Source organism: Mus caroli, unplaced genomic scaffold, assembly GCF_978045245.1.
Source record: "Mus caroli unplaced genomic scaffold, Mus_caroli_1 scaffold_5, whole genome shotgun sequence".
Lineage (NCBI taxonomy): Eukaryota > Metazoa > Chordata > Mammalia > Rodentia > Muridae > Mus > Mus caroli.
The window spans coordinates 133,398,702-133,414,889 of record NW_028227260.1 but is presented as its reverse complement, the minus strand read 5'-3'; the positions used below and the strand labels follow the sequence as shown (position 1 = coordinate 133,414,889).

The following is a 16,188-nucleotide window of genomic DNA, read 5'->3' as shown; positions in this document are numbered from 1 at the left end:
ATTCATGGGGTTAGGAACCTAAGAAACAGTGACATGAGCCAAGGTCCGGTAAAACCTGGACGTGTGTGCTTTTCATTCCACTCCAATGTCTAGATCACAGCCTGATCCATAAAACATAGTTTTTAAGAATTTATTTAAAATTGAACCAGTTCACTCCTATGATCTTAATGACAAAGTGGAGTAAAACCCATAGGACCATGGGGAGTGCTTACTAGAAATACAAAGCAAATTCATAATCAAGCTTACTCAGGGCCAGGAGCATATGGTAAACTAGTGACTCTTAGGGACAGTGTTAGAGCCCACTGTTACTTTCCATAGGCTTCACAACATGGCAGTCACCTGGGTACATGCTGCTAAGAAAAAAATCAAGGAATCTCATGGGGTAGACCAGTGGGATCCTGGGAACAGTCTCCAGCTTAAGAAACTTCCCTTCCAGGAACAAAATACCCATGGAAGGAGTTACAAAGTGTGGAGCAGAGACTAAAGGAATGACCATCCAGGGACTGCCCCACCTAGGGATCCATCCCATAAACAACCACCAAACCAGGCACTATTACAGATGCCTACAAGAGCTTGCTGACAGGAGCCTGATATAGATGTCTACTGAGAGGCTCTGCCAGTGCCTGGCAAATACAGAAGTGGGTGCTCACAGCCATCCACTGGATGGAACACAGAGTCCCCAATGGAGAAGCTAGATAAAGGACCCAAGGAGCTGAAGGGGTCTGCAGCCCTATAGGAGGAACAACAATATGAACTAACCAGTACCCCCAGAGCTTGAGGCTCTAGCTGCATATGTAGCAGAAGATGGCCTAGTCGGCCATCAATGGGAGGAAAGGCTCTTGGTCCTGTGAAGGCTCTATGCCCCAGAATAGGGGAATGCCAGGGCTAGGAAGTGGGAGTGGGTGGGTTGGTGAACAGAGCAGGGAGGGAATAGGGGGTTTTCAGAGGGGAAACCAGGAAAGTGGATAACATTTGAAATATAAATAAAGAAAATATCTAATAAAATTTTTTTTAAAAAAGAAACTTCCCTTCCTTCATAGTATTTGGATTTGCTTTGATTCTTGCCTGTAGCTAGGCAGTACCTACCTCTCAAAGGGGATCATGGAAAATGATGCACACCCCATACAACAATGCTTTTGTTTCAAAAAAAAAAAAAAAAAAAAAAAAAAAACCACGAGCAAGTAAACAGAACAATTTTACTCCTAGAGACTGACCGGCAAATTAACTACAGGTAAACAGTATTGATGCTCAGACAACAGCTTTATTGAAGGTATGAACAACCACCCTGTGTATATGGCTTTGGCATTCTAACATGGGAGGATGGGTTCTACTAGAAAAAAATATTAAATTTAGCAAACTGAGTAGATAATGGAAAATGAAAAATTTCATGGGAAAAGTAAACCCTGTACACAGCAAAAGGGAACTCAAAATTGAAGGCATCTGTGACTTTAAATTACACACATTCACTTGTTGGCCTCCCTCTGCATGTTTCTCAAGGGATAAACAAAGCCACTAGCAGGATTTCTGACCTTGGAAAAAAAACAGAATTTAACCTAATATGCAGTGTTGTTTCTTTGCTGTGGACAAAACAAAAAACAAACAAAAACAAAAACAAAAATTTGGGGATGTTTTCCAGTAGATCAGGTACCTTCCTAAAGTTAGTCCATACTTGCAACAAAATTACCAGGGCATTTCCAAGAAGAAAAAAATGCATTTTACATGTGTTTTGGCTTACTGCTGCTATTCCTATTCTACAAACTATTGCATTAAACCAGGCCCTTCATTACCCATACAAGTAACACTGAAGAAGGCACACAGGGGTTTGGTTCCTACAATACTTGTACTGGGGTCATTGCAACTGCTCTCCAGAAATAGTTGGATTGCATGCTCTGCACTGCAACCACATTGACAACATCATCTGGTTGCGGCACATATCCAGAAGGAAGTTTAAGAGAATCCAAGGTGAAAAAGATGGTGTCTTCCAACACCCCAGTGCTTCCATCTGTTCTGGTAACACGGACCTGTAATTTTAAAAAAGATGGCAGCAATAAGTATAGATAATCATGGTCATAGACTTTGCCCTTCTCTCTGGCCCTAAGCAGCAGACTCCTGGATTCCACCACAGATTCCCATCCTGCTTTGCAGCTTAGCAACTCTAGGTGTTGTGTAAACACCATCTCCCACTCGCACCCCTACCTCCCCACCTAGGTTAAACCTCAAAAGATCAAAGCAGTCTCTGGGGATGGGCACCAGGTCTCCACTGAGAGAATTTTTTTTCTATATAATTACCCACAGTGGGTGTGAACTTGTTAGTTAAGGCTGATTGCTTGAAAAGAAAAGAGTGAGAAAGGAATGTGTTGTTAACCTTCTCCTCTGCTTCCTCTGTTGCCTTAGAAGCATATCCTTCATTTTTCTGATGGTGCAAAACAAATGCCAGCCAACTCATTTTCAGTTTTTCCTACCCGTATCATACTCACATGCTAGTGAGGAGTCAAGTGACACTCCACCCATTTTTCTTAACAATTCCAAGAAACCTGAGTGTTGTTTTTGTTGCTCTTAGAACACTCTAATGTTTCCCAGACAAGCAATTTTTATCATTATGTACTACATTAGTCTCATCAATTCCTTTGAGAATTACAGTATTTTTTATTCACTTTACACCCTCATCCCAGAGCCCCCCAGCTCCTCTCCTCTTTGTATCACCCCTCCTAAATCCCTCCCTAGTGCCCTTTCTCCTTCTCAGAGAAAGGGAGCCCCACTTGACTGCCACTCAACCCTGGGATATCTGGTACCAGTAGGACCAGGGACATCCAGTACTAGCAGGGCCAGGCACATCCTTTCCCACTGAGGCCTAACCAAACAGTCCAGGTAGGGGGAAGGGGATCAAATGGTAGGGAACAGAGACAACAGTCCCTGCTCCACTTGTAAGGAGACCCACATGAATACAAAGCTGTACATCTGCTATAAAAGTGGAGGGGGCCTAGGTCCAGCCCTGTATGCTCTTTGGTTGGTGGTTCAGTCTCTGTGAGCCCACGTGGGCCCAGGTTAGTTTCTTCTTGTGGTGTCTTTGACCCCTCCAATTTGCTCACTTCTATCCCCCACTCTTCCACCACAGTCTACGGGCTCTACCTGATGTTTAGCGATGGGCCTCTGCATCTTCCTCCATCTACCTATATGGCAAAGCATTTATTTTTGGTTTCCTAACACTTGTAATATACTCCTGAGCAGCAAAATACAATGATCACCAAAGGAAAGAGAAGCAGAAACAAAAACAAGTGCAGCTCGCAGAAACTACCTCATTTAAATGGCAATGTTTCAAAGGCTTCACCAAGATGGCCCTTCTGCTCTGGGTGTCTTGCTCATCAGAAAATTCAATTTCTACCAGGTCACCATTATAAGGTTTGAAATCTGTAACAGTCATGGAAGGAACTCAAGTTAGAAGAGGCAATGTGACATTTCACCATTTCCTGGAATGTTAGCCCTGACACAGTTTCTGTTACACATAAAGTACATTTTGAACATTTAGAACCCTAGGGTTGGAGAGATTTTATTGCTGTTGCAATGAACTCAGGTTCACCTCCCAGTGTCCCCAGCCACCTTTGGTTTATCTGTGGATTCCTCTGGTCTCTGTGGGTACCCACATACATGTGGCATACACTTGCACAAAAGCATACATCCACATAAATAGAGGCACTGTTTTGTAAACGATGAGGGTTGTAGAGGTGGTTCTTCAGCTAAAGGTACTTGCTGTTCTTGCAGTGTGTCTGTGTTCAGAGTTTCTACACCCACATGGAGGCTAGAGATGCCTGTAACTTCCAGCTCTAGAGCCTCTGTAGGCATGTGAGCAGTACTGTACACATACATGCAGGCAAACCTCTCTCGCATACACATAACATTTTAAAAAGATAAAAGTGGAAAAAAAAACAGTGTCTGGAACAGCACGAGGCAGTAAAATAACCTGCACAATAAATAGGAAGGAAATAACATATTCATTACTCATATTCAGTTTAGGGCAAAACATGATGACTTTTTTCTTCTTTCCATTCTTTTAGTTTCTCCTTGAAGAAATTATTGAGGTTGTAGCTTAGTTAGCATGGGCAAGAACCAGATTTGATTTCGAGCAACACAGTGATAATAAAAATAGTAATGGGTTTCCCAGTATTCATTCAATAGCATTTATTCTGACAATTATAGACACGACTGGCTGAGGCCTTTAAGATGGGTCCCTAGTGCTAGGGATCAGTACCACCTTTTATAGCCACAGTCTTTTCTTCCCCAAGAACAGTCTGCTACTATGACTAACCCTATTTCACAGAAGTAAGCTGCTCCACCTATGCCTTGGGTCCTATCCTCTATTTATAGCTCAGGGACCTGACTCCATCATTTCTTCCTGCTCTCCTCAGCACCTTTAGTCATATCCTTTGCACTGTAAACATGTCCGAGTCCTTTCCACTCTAAGAATATTTTCTAGCAGCCTTCCTGTTGTTGACAACTTCCTGTTGGTATAGGACAGGCTAATAAATTGTCTTTGGAACTTTCCAATCACAAGGACCCTTTCCTCTGAAAACTGAGAATTTCTGAGGGAAAATGTTCTACCATCCTAGACACCAAGCAGTTATTGTTGGAGAGTTCCTGAGATAACAACCAATATCAAGTTGAAGTTTTTACACCCAAGAAAATTAAACTAGAAAGCACTTTTGTGTAGCTGGGACAAGGTCATTTTTATCCAAGTTAAATGGCACCTGACTATGAGTTCATCTTGGTACTGGAAAGCCGAGACAAGAAGAGGGTGTGATTTTAACAGTTTGAGACAAAACACTGGACTATAGCAAGTCCCTGTCTCGAGGTGTGGGGCAGGCAGGTGTTATAATAAAGATAACAAGTTTAAATTTCATTAGGTTTATATTTTATGAGATTTACATTTCATTATGCATAAAACTTTTATTTTTCATTTTGTCTTGGTCTCCATCTTGATCGTTAAAGGCACAAGGTGGCAGCGTATAAAGTTCTGCATGCGCAGTACACACAGCCCAGTTAGCCTTCTCTGATTCTCCCTCGCACTGCTTTTGCCCAATGTTTATTCTCTTCAGCTAAGTCTAATGGATTCACAGGTCTGTCTCTGAGTCCCAATGATACTATGAGCTCTTAATAAGCAAGGTTTAGTGAAGCCTTCTATATTTTCTCCTCTGCCTTCAACATTTAGAACTCTCTCTTAAACCAAATTAAAATCCAATAGACTCTTTAAATGATCATGTCCCTGCTTTAGATATAAAAACAATAAAATGTTATATCAGATAAATGCAAATAGAACTCAACACTGAGTGCACATATACATGGCTTTTCAGGCTATTTCCAAGCCTTATTTTAAAGCATTTGAAGCATTATGAAATAGTCTCTTTTCATTTGTGTAATGGTGTTAGAATACAAATTCAATATCTATATAAATAAAAAGTTACACAAATATTAGTGTACCCAAACAAAGATGTAACAAATGATAGCATGAGCCCTTTGTGTCCCTTGCTACACATTATTTTCAAACTCCAATGGTACACTTCACATATTGAAGTGAAGCTGAAAAGTGCCAAGTATAGGACTGGGAATGCAGCTCTGTGATGGAACCCTTGCCAAACAAGCACAGGCCTGAGTCTGCTCCATGCAAACATCCAAGTATATTGCCCTAGTGATTGTAATGCACAAACCCTCTCATCAGATCAGCATGTTCCAAATGTGACCCTGAAGATGATGCCTACACTCAACTGATAATATTTCAAATGGGTGAAACCTCATTTTACATTTAAAAATTGGAGTTGTACCTTTACAAGCAATGTCTAGAGAGAAGTACAGTCCGTGATCATTGTAGTCAGCATCACCCACTAGAGAGGTGATAGAGGCAAGCAAAATTCTCATGTGAGATTCTGAGGGTTCTTCATCATGGTCATTTTCCACCTGTATAATAAGCAAACAAACTAATTAACTAACTTTAAAATGTTACTTCGAACAAGCCAAAGCTAAAAAAAAATTTTTAAAAATCTGAAACCCATCCTAAAATAATTGTTCAAGCAATAGTTTAAATAATGATCATAGATAACTGACACATAAATTGGCATGCACTAGTGAAATAGTGCTTGAGCTTCATATCATTTTTACTGTAGCTTTAGAGTAAATTTTGAGAATTGAGAAGAAAGGACAGTGTGTTTCCACATACTCACATTGATTATAACTGATAAGCCAGCACCAACACTCTTTATAAAATCCATAGTTTACATTAGGGCTCAGGCTTTGTGTTGTACAATCATGAATTTAAAATTTTTCTTCTAAAACCATTATTTGCCTGTCTGCCAGACTTAATGTGCTGCTAGTATTTATGCAAAAAAAAAAAGATATATGGCTGGGCGGTGTTGGCACACACCTTTAATCCCAGCACTCGGGAGGCAGAGACAGGCGGATTTCTGAGTTCGAGGCCAGCCTGGTCTACAGAGTGAGTTCCAGGACAGTCAGGGCTACACAGAGAAACCCTGTCTCGCAAAACAAACATCCCCCCCCCAAAAAAGATATATGGCTTCTACTTATCAGTAATTAAAAAATAAAAAAGGAGTAAACGATAATTCAAAGTAAGTCATAGCATGTGATAAAAAATTTAAAAACTGGTCCCTGGACTTCCAAAGGAAAAGAGAATTAAGATTAAGAATATTAAAAGTACAGAAAAGGTTTTCAGGAAGTGATTTTTGACCTGGGCTGTGAAAGCAAAGATTATCTGGTAAGCTGAGCTGGGAATTTGTCTCTATGTGTGTTTGTGTATCTACATGTGTATATGTGTGAGAGTCACTGAACTAGAAAAGGGATCATGAGACAGGAGGAAGAGCAGGGGAAAGACAGGGTCATAGAATGCATGTGACATAAAACAGAAAGGGGGAGGGGAGGAAAATAAGGGACACACAGTGAACACTGGGAGGGCAGTGGGGACAGGGGAGAAGAAGGGCAAAGAGGAATGGTATATAAGCATGAAAACAGCATAATGAAACCCATTACTTTGCATGTGAACTTTAAAACTCATTTTAGAGTTTGTATATGAGTGTTTTGCTTGCAGATATGCATGTGTGCCATTGTTGCTAAAATTTCTTCCCTTGGAGATAGGTGAACAACATCTACTACCCCCTCCCTAAGATCCCAATGACAGAGACAGGAATCCACTGGAGTTTGCTCTTAGGAGTCAGTGAGTTTATTAGGCTTCCTTACAGAGCATAGGTGAGGGGTTACTTATGGGGGTGTGGGCACTCCTTCCTCACACAGACACATCTGGAAAGCCTTACCTAGCAGGGAAGAGTGTTTCCTGTAGCTGCATAGACAAAGCCATCTCCCTAACCCACAGCAGTCTTCCCTGGCCTACTCTAGCCTCTTCCCCAGGTCAAATGCACAGTTGATAGAGAGCAGTTGGTTATTTAGGTGGAAGGGGGATGGTGGCTGAACAGGTAACAAGCCCAACTGAAATGATCATTTGAAAGCGGGCAGAGCTAAACGCACCACATACCAGTTGCTTGACTTGACATGAGCCTGCCGGGTGCCTTCAGAGATCAAAAGCAGAGACCTGAAGAGGTTATCAGATCCCCCAGATCTGGAGTTACAGATGGTTGTGAGAAACCATGTGGGGCTGGGGATTGAACCTTGGTCCTCTGCAAAAACAGGTGTTTTTAATTGCTGAGCCATGTTTCCAGTCCCCAAGCTAATTTAAGAAGACTCAACATATACAACCACCAAACCCAGACACTATTGCATATGTCAGCAAGATTTTGTTGACAGGACCCTGATAGAGCTATCTCTTGTGAGGCTATGCCAGTGCCTGGCAAATACAGAAATGGATGCTCACAGTCAGCTATTGGATGGAACACAGGGCCCCCAGTGGAGAAGCTAGAGAAAGTACCCAAGAAGCTGAAGGGGTCTGCAACCCTATAGGTGGAACAACAATATGAACTAATCAGTACCCCCAGAGCTCGTGTCTCTAGCTGCATATGTAGCAGAAGATGGCCTAGTCGGCCATCACTGGTAAGAGAGGCCACTTGATATTGCAAACTTTATATGCCCCAATACAGGGGAATTCCAGGGCCAAGAAGCGGGAGTGGGTGGGTAAGGAGCAGGGCAGAGGGAGTGTATAGGGAACTTTCGGGATAGCATTTGAAATATATATAAAGAAAATATCTAATTTTTTTTTAAAAAGTGGGGAAAATAAAATAAAAACTGCATAGGATTGACATAAAAAAGCATCTACAGCCGGGCGGTGGTGGCACACGCCTTTAATCCCAGCACTTGGGAGGCAGAGGCAGGCGGATTTCTGAATTCGAGGCCAGCCTGGTCTACAGAGTGAGTTCCAGGACAGCCAGGACTATCCAGGGAAACCCTGTCTCAAAAAAAAAAAAAAAAAAAAAAAAAAAGCATCTACATTTTTATTTCTTAGAATTACAGTCATCTTTATCTTATGTTCTGTTTTTCTCATTACAAAAATAACACATATTCAGCATATAAATGTATAAAAGACAGAAAAGCAAGAACATCACATATCATTCAGAAATCCATTCCCTAGCCAATAGCTGCTGGCCATGTTCTCAAGAAGTAACCAAGATAACAACATCTTGACCTGATCTTACCCTGACTCCATTTTGAGTCTGCTCAGACAATTTTCATCCCTCATTCCATGAACAGTCACATCTGCCTTGGCCACACATTAGAGGCTTTCTAGGACCCTGACCATGGCCTAGATGCATAATTTAAGTACCTATTGAATGTATAAGCAAAACTAACCTAGTTGTTTTCTCCGGACCTATGCCTCACAATATCATTGCAGGTTTTTGCCTTTATAAACTTTGTGCCTCTGAGCTTCAGTGCCAAGAGTTCAATGTAGCAATAACCTATTCTCCATTGTCAGCTAATAAAGTACTCACATTTGGTTTTATATGGTAGTAGTCTGTAATTTTCTTCCCTGGACTTGTTCTACAATCTTTTAAAGGAAAAAGTAATACCACACATGTATAATAAATATATAACAAAATGGAAACAAATAAACCAGTTCATTTTAACTTTTTAAAAGATATCATGGTGTCCTACGAGAAGGATATGCTGTAATTTAGTGGCACTATTCCACAGTTGGGCATACAACTTATAATCTACTACACTACATAGTTTCCTAATATATACATGTAGGGCTAACTATCAGGAGCAGAATTTTGTGCTCCAAGGTTTCCATTGAGGATTCCCACAGCTGCTGGCCTATGGTATGAGCCCAGTGGCCCTGGGCTCCATTGTGCCCCACCCCAGCTTAGGGCCTACTTTAACATCTGCTGTGGCTCCTGAAGCCTTCAGAGCCCCTGAGTGCCCTGATAGGAGAGATGGTATGCTGAAGGGAATTGTTAAAAGAAACAATCCTGTTGGGATGTCACCAAGGAGGCTGTGCTGAGGCGGTAAAGTCAGCCACACAGGGCCAGCAGTCCAGAATTTCAAGGAAGCCTGTGCAACCTGGAGTGGCAGAGCAGCCTTTGTTAGCTTGCAGACTTGGCTGGCTTGCTCTTCTTACCAGGTCCTCTGAAAGAAGAAGACACCTTTGCACAGACTCAACATTGGCCTACTTTTTCTCACTCATCCCTGCCCTCTCTAGCCCCTAGCCTCAGGCTTCACTCAGAGCTGAAGCTGCTGTCCCCATCCTGGAGCAACTGTCTTCACTTCAGATTGGCCAGAATGCACCCAGCTGGACTTGTTCTGCCTCTGAAGATTTCCCTGAGGCAAGGAGTAAATTGAGGCTGCTTGCATGAAGTTGTCTCTGAACTGACTTGGTCTTTGGGGAGATTCAGTGTTTGGAGTGTTTAGAGAGCTTTACCAGTTTTCTTGTTATTGATTGGTTTATTTACCTATTTTTAATTCATTGATTTATTTTTCTCTTATAAAATACATCCCTGCCGCAGCATCCTTCCACTCTGCCCAGTCTCCCTCACCCCCGCCCCTTTGCGTCTAGTATTATTGTAAATGACTTGTTTGTTTGTTTGTTTGTTTGTTTGTTTGTTTGTTTTTCTGGGGCAGGGTTTCTCTGTGTAGCTCGGGCTATCCTTGAACAATCTCTGTAGTCCAGGCTGAACTCGAACTCACAGAGATCCTCCTGCTTCTGCTTCTGAAGTACTATGTAAATGGCTCTTACACAGCTATTTGCTCTGAATGGCAAGGTCCATTTCACAAGTCGTCATCAATGCCGGAGACATATTTTGATGACAGAGCTGCCTTTGAGTCACCTGTGGTCCTATGACTAATCTGCCTGTAAGACTCCAATAAGCTCACTACATATCCAAGTTAGAGTTGGCTAGAGTCATTTCTTTGGTCTGTGTCTGGTGTTGTATCTGGAGTGAGTAAACTTTTTTTTTCCTACACCCCTAGGAACAAAAGCAAGTAAGAGTGACTCGATCTGTGGTTTTCAATGTGACTATCTAGAAGGAGAAAGCATTGATTGGTTCATACTACTCTTGTAAAATGTCTGTATTGGAGGAAGCTGTGACTGGGAGATGTTCATGCCTATACTTGCAGAATTCAGAGGCCCCGCATTGGAATCTTCTGCGATGGGTCTCCACCTTACCTTTGAAGATAGGCTCTCTCATCAAAGCAGAATGCCATAACTGGCTAGACTGGCTGGCCAGCAAGCCTCGGAACTCTCCTGTCTCTGCTTCTCCAGCACTGCGATTAAAGGTCACGCTGCAAGTGGGCGCTGGCCCAGGCCACTGTGTTTGTGCAGCAAGCCCTTCACAGGCTGAGTCATTTCCCTGAACCTCCTTACTCTCCTCAAAGTTGATGGCACTTTAGGAAGCTTCTAAACAATGAATGACCTTTTCATCCTCCAGATGTAGCAACACTCATAACCCCGTTGCAAAGGAGTAACTAAAGCTGTGGTGATCATGACTTACGGGGTTCATTAATTAAATTTGGTTATGGGGGCAAGAAATGAGTGAGAATTTCATGCATTATCAATTCATTTTCACATTTCCAATTTGGAAGACCTTGGATTCTCCATCTATTTAACCTCCATCTGCACCTGTCAAAACCAGTTTCATGATTATTTGTTCACTCAGTTTTATCCATAAATCCAGTACCACTGAGTAGCTATGTGGAGGATCCATTGTGCCCTCTGACGTCAATGCTCTGTCTTCACACTAACCAACAGGCATACTACATGTGGACGTCTAACTGGTTTTCCTCCTCCTCGTCCTCCTCGTCTTCCTCCTCTACTTCCTTCCCTCTCTCTGTCTCTCTGTCTCTCTCTCTCTGTCTCTCTCTCTCTCTCTCTCTCTCTCTGTACATGTGTGTGTGTGTGTGTGTGTGTGTTCAAGCTCATGGTTTGGGGTTTTGAGACAGGGTTTCTTTGTGTAGCCTTAGCTGTCCTGTAACTAGCTTTGTAAAGTAGGCTTGCCTTGAACTCACAGAGATCTACCCACCTCTACATCTCAAGTGCCAGTATTAAAGGCATGTGCCACCACTGTCTGTCTGGCTTTTCACATCTTAGATAGCTAAAACTCTCAAAGATTGACAATACTTCCACTCTTGCCAGCCCTGAGAAATAAGGAGTCTCATGTTCTGCTGCTAGTGGTGTCAATTAGTAATAATAATAACCTCATTTGCATGTATCGATCAAAATGATAAGTATCTGAATTTTGGTTCTAGATTCAGATTCTGTAAATATAAAAAGGTTTTAAACTGGGGAACTCCATAGTAAGTAAACTGTACTTCAATAAAGTTATTTTAAAAAAAATAATTAAGGTATATGTCTGTTCATCTAGTAATTAACAAATAATATAGACCTATTATTTGCATTGTAAGAGGAAGTTGTAGGATAATATAAACACTAATAATTATTGTTCAATACTGAAGAATAAATCATTCAATTTGAACTTTTCTAACTAGATACTGCTACAAAATAGAACAGATGTCCCATGCAATCCCCTAAATTAGACTTCAGCTTACATCCACTGCATCATGTCCACTTAAGAGGGGCTGAAAACTGGAAGCCACAGTGAAGGAACTCAGAAACAGAGAGAGCATCCAGGATATACAAGTCTTACTGTGACTGCGTTCAATCCATGAGGGCTTTGTTCTTCCACAGCTGCAGGCAGGTTTGGTTCGGCTTTCAGAGGGTTGTTGCCAGTCTTAACTTCAGCACTGGAGCGGGTGTGCTCAGTCATGCAGTCATAGTTACTACAGGACCCTGCCACAACTCCCTGCTTGTTTTGTAGCGAGGTAGCATCTAAAAGATGAGTAAAGACAAATTTATTTATATAAATTATTTTCAAGTGCAACACATACTACAAATAAGTCCTACCAGAGAAGCTGTGGTAAAGAATCATCTAAGTCTGGAATAAAGGAACTTGGAGCTGAGATAGGAATTGGCTGGTAAGCAATGATTAAGCATGCAGGACTCTGGAGAAAGAGTGACAAGGTTTAACTCTCTCTCTTTCTCTGTCTCTCTGTCTCTGACTTTCTGTCTCTGTCTGTCTCTCTGTCTGTCTCTATCTCTGTCTCTGTCTCTCATCTTTTGTTTGTTCAATCTGGGTGTTTATGGGTATGAGTTCTGCTGAGCCACCAGCTAGCGTGTGTACCCTCTTTGCTGTCTGCCTACTCGACTTGGCTGTAGCACAGACATGGCAATGCTGGAGCTTCTTTTGTTAGAACAGAGATACCATTTATCCCAGCCACACTTCATATCATTTACTGGACTCTCACTAACTAAATGCAAGTCTCCTAATAACCCATTGGACAGGCAATAAGTGGCAGACTCCAGAGCATTTGTTTAGGGATACAAAGTGAGTGAGTAAACTTTGATTCCTATTTCCTTACTCGTCATAGATATATAATTAATTTGTTTGGCTTCTGATATAGGTTGTCTTAAACATCATCTATAAGCTAACGTATTAAAAGCTTAGTCCCCAATGTAGGAGTGTTCAAAAGTGAAATCTTTGGATTAGAAAGGCTCTAACCTCATTAGCTGAGTAATCTATTTATGAATTTGTATATAGCTTCATAAATTTGGGACTAAAGGCATTTGTTATAAAATTGATTTTTTTTTCTCCTTTCCTCCCGACTGTCGTGAATTGAGCAGCTCTGATCCACTACATCTTCCCCACCAGGATGTTCTGTCTTGCCAGATTCCCAGCAACACAGTCAAGTAACCACTGACTCAACTCTCAGAAAATACAAAGCACAAGACGGGCATTTTATCACAGTGACAGAAAGCTGGTTCAGTTAAGAAATAAAATCAGTGGGCTAGCCAAATGGCTCATTGAGTAGAAGTACTTGTCCCCAAGCCTGACAACTTGAATTTAATCCCATGATCCTACAAAATGACAGGTGAGAACTGACTCATGAGGTGTGCTGTTGCGCAGCTGTAGTCACACGCAACAAAACAAACAGATAATTTTTAAGATAAAGTAATTAAGAGAAATGACTACCGTAAATACAGAAGGAAATCTTCCTGTGACCTATGGTAAACTATAGCAAGTAGGTGGGCAGAAACCTGGCTTAACAGGGAGACCTGGTCTCAAGTAAAATAAAAAAGGTCCTAAAGTACGTAGATAAGTGGAAAAACTGGGGCACAGATACCTCCTCTCTTTCACCTCTACCCTCAACCCTTTCTCTGATTTCCTACCTCTGCCTTCTTTGTTTAAAAACTATCTTATTATTTGTTCTTTAAGAATTTCATATAATATCATCTGATTAAACCTACCCCACCTGTTCCAGATCCTCCCAGATCCACCCCACCTCTTTAGTCACCCAACTTACTGGTCTCTCCCAGTTTTTCTTTTTAGCCCATCAAGTCCAATTTGTGCTGCCCAAATACTTTTGGGTCAAGAGCCTGACCTGGAGAGTGGTCAAACTAGCAGCCGTCACATCCTTTTTTTTTTTTTTAATATTTTTATTAGGTATTTTCCTCATTTACATTTCCAATGCTATCCCAAAAGTCCCCCATACCCTCCCCCCTACTTCCCTACCCACCCACTCCCACTTTTTCGCCCTGGGGTTCCCCTGTACTGGGGCATATAAAGTTTGCAAGTCCAATGGGCCTCTCTTTCCAGTGATGGCCGACTAGGCCATCTTTTGATAGATATGCAGCTAGAGACAAGAGCTCCGGGGTACTGGTTAGTTCATAATGTTGCTGCACCTACAGGGCTGCAGATCTCTATAGCTCCTTGGGTACTTTCTCTAGCTCCTCCATTGGGGGCCCTGTGATCCATCCAATAGCTGACTGTGAGCATCCACTTCTGTGTTTGCTAGGCCCCGGCATAGTCTCACAAGAGACAGCTATATCTGGCGGTCACATCCTTAAAAAAACTGGTTCTCCCTTTCCTAGCAGCTATCAGTTGCCAGTAGCTCCTCAGGTATACTGCAAAAGCTGCTCGCGCCTCACTCCCAACTGCTTTCTTTGCCTTTTGCCATACTTTGTCCTTTTTATTTTAAAGAAAATTTCAAAAGAAAAATTGTGGGTGTGTATGCACATACACATCAGCACTCGCGTGTGTACACACATACACACATGCGCGTGCGCTCTTGCAAGCATGCACATGTGTGCATGCTTGTTGCTCCTGAGTGTATGTATGTGAACCATGTGCCCTCAGATGGCAAAGGACTACTTCTGAGACCCAAGAACTAGCGTTATTGGGCAGTTGTGAGCAGCAATAAGGCATTGGGAACTGTTCTAAACTGCTGAGTCATCTCTGTAGCCCCCATTATTTTAAAGGCTTTCTCATTCCTTTGGGCAGGGGAGTTCTGGAGTGAGTCCATGCAAGACTATCCAGCAGGTGGCATACGAGGGTGCAGGGCAAGGGACTGGCAATACCCTCACTCTGGAGACAAAATGGTGCTGCTCTGGCCAGGTACGGGCCGGGGGAGGGAAAGGGGTTTCTAAGTTCTTCGGATTCTGGACTAGAGATAAAACACACCTCTAAGGGGTCTTTTTAGACAAAGAATTAGTTCAGTACCTTCCAAGAGCTTCCGCCGCTCTTCTCTGGCCTCCTTTGGGTCTGCTTTCCTTTGAAAGAAGGCACGAAGTCTGGAAATTAGCCGGTGCATAGTTCGTGGTCCGAGCAACCTTGGGCACCAGGTGGTACCAGGAATAAGGCTTCCTTCTATCTAGTTCTCTGTCTCCCGGGAGAGCCCTAATCAGCAACTCTCACAGACACCAATTCTACTTCCGTCCTCTGTACAGCCTGTCTAGTCTAAGACTCCCACAGGGGGCAGAACTGCCACGTGCGGAGTGCCAGGGTAGCTGCTCAACCAGCCAATAGGAGAGTAGTTTACTCAAGGAAAGCCCCTGACATGTAGCAAATAGGAAGGATAAACTTTCCATGTTTGTCCCATCACATAGCGCTGAAATCCATGTAAAATGACCTCCACCCATACACTTTTATAGGTTCGGGTTTTTATTGCTGTTATCATTGTTTCGTTGGTAAGAGGTTTTTGTTTTTTTTTTCCCTGTGTTTTTGAGACAGGATTTCATTCTAACCTAGGTTGCCTCAGATTCATGACAATCTCCTGTCTCGGCTTCCTGAGTGCTGGGATTATAGGCATGAGTTACGTCACATCTTAGTGGACTGTTTCTACTTGAGGAAAACCACAGGAAACAGACATCTCTGTTTGTTTACAACAAGAGATTATTACTTTAAAATGTTTAAAAAAAAAAAAAAAGAGGTCATGGTTTCCTGACTAGAACTCCAGAAGCACTGGAAACAACAGCAAGAATAAGCAAATAGAGAGCTGCACTGGGAACGCATATCAGAAGATGGCTGGATTAACAAAAGTTAGTATGTGCCCTGCCTCTCTCCCCTCAGCCAAGCAATGTGCTGAAAGGGTGGGCCCAGTAGGAGGTTAAAAAAAAAAAAAAAAAAAAAAAACTAAGAACTTCTGGTATTGGACAGGACATTCAGCTCAAAAGAGATCTCTTATCTTCTTTATCAGATGTCCTTGCTACAAACAGCTACAATGACAAAGGCTGAAACAAAACAACCAGTACCTCTTTTGATTAAACAGACCATCACATGGCTACCCCGCTACTCAAGCTCACTGGCAAGGACATGTCAGCTCACGAATGACCACCATCAAGCTGGCGGTCTTCCTGTCTCCCTTGTAGTACAAGACGGGGATCTCCTATTGCATCATCAAGGGAGCAGCAGGACA

At 42.3% G+C, this 16,188-nt stretch overlaps 1 protein-coding gene across 1 annotated transcript; it reads right to left on the bottom strand.

Moving 5' to 3' along the window:
- Positions 1 to 1,264: 1,264 nt before the first annotated feature.
- On the bottom strand, positions 1,265 to 15,197 carry LOC110287320 (cancer/testis antigen 55). Its single transcript, XM_021153975.2, has 5 exons — positions 14,994 to 15,197; positions 12,084 to 12,265; positions 5,814 to 5,946; positions 3,296 to 3,408; positions 1,265 to 2,021 (listed from the first exon to the last, which is right to left on the bottom strand). The coding sequence occupies exons 1-5, from the start codon at positions 15,082 to 15,084 to the stop codon at positions 1,830 to 1,832; spliced, it is 711 nt and encodes a 236-aa protein (XP_021009634.2). The 5' UTR covers positions 15,085 to 15,197; the 3' UTR covers positions 1,265 to 1,829.
- Positions 15,198 to 16,188: the final 991 nt, after the last annotated feature.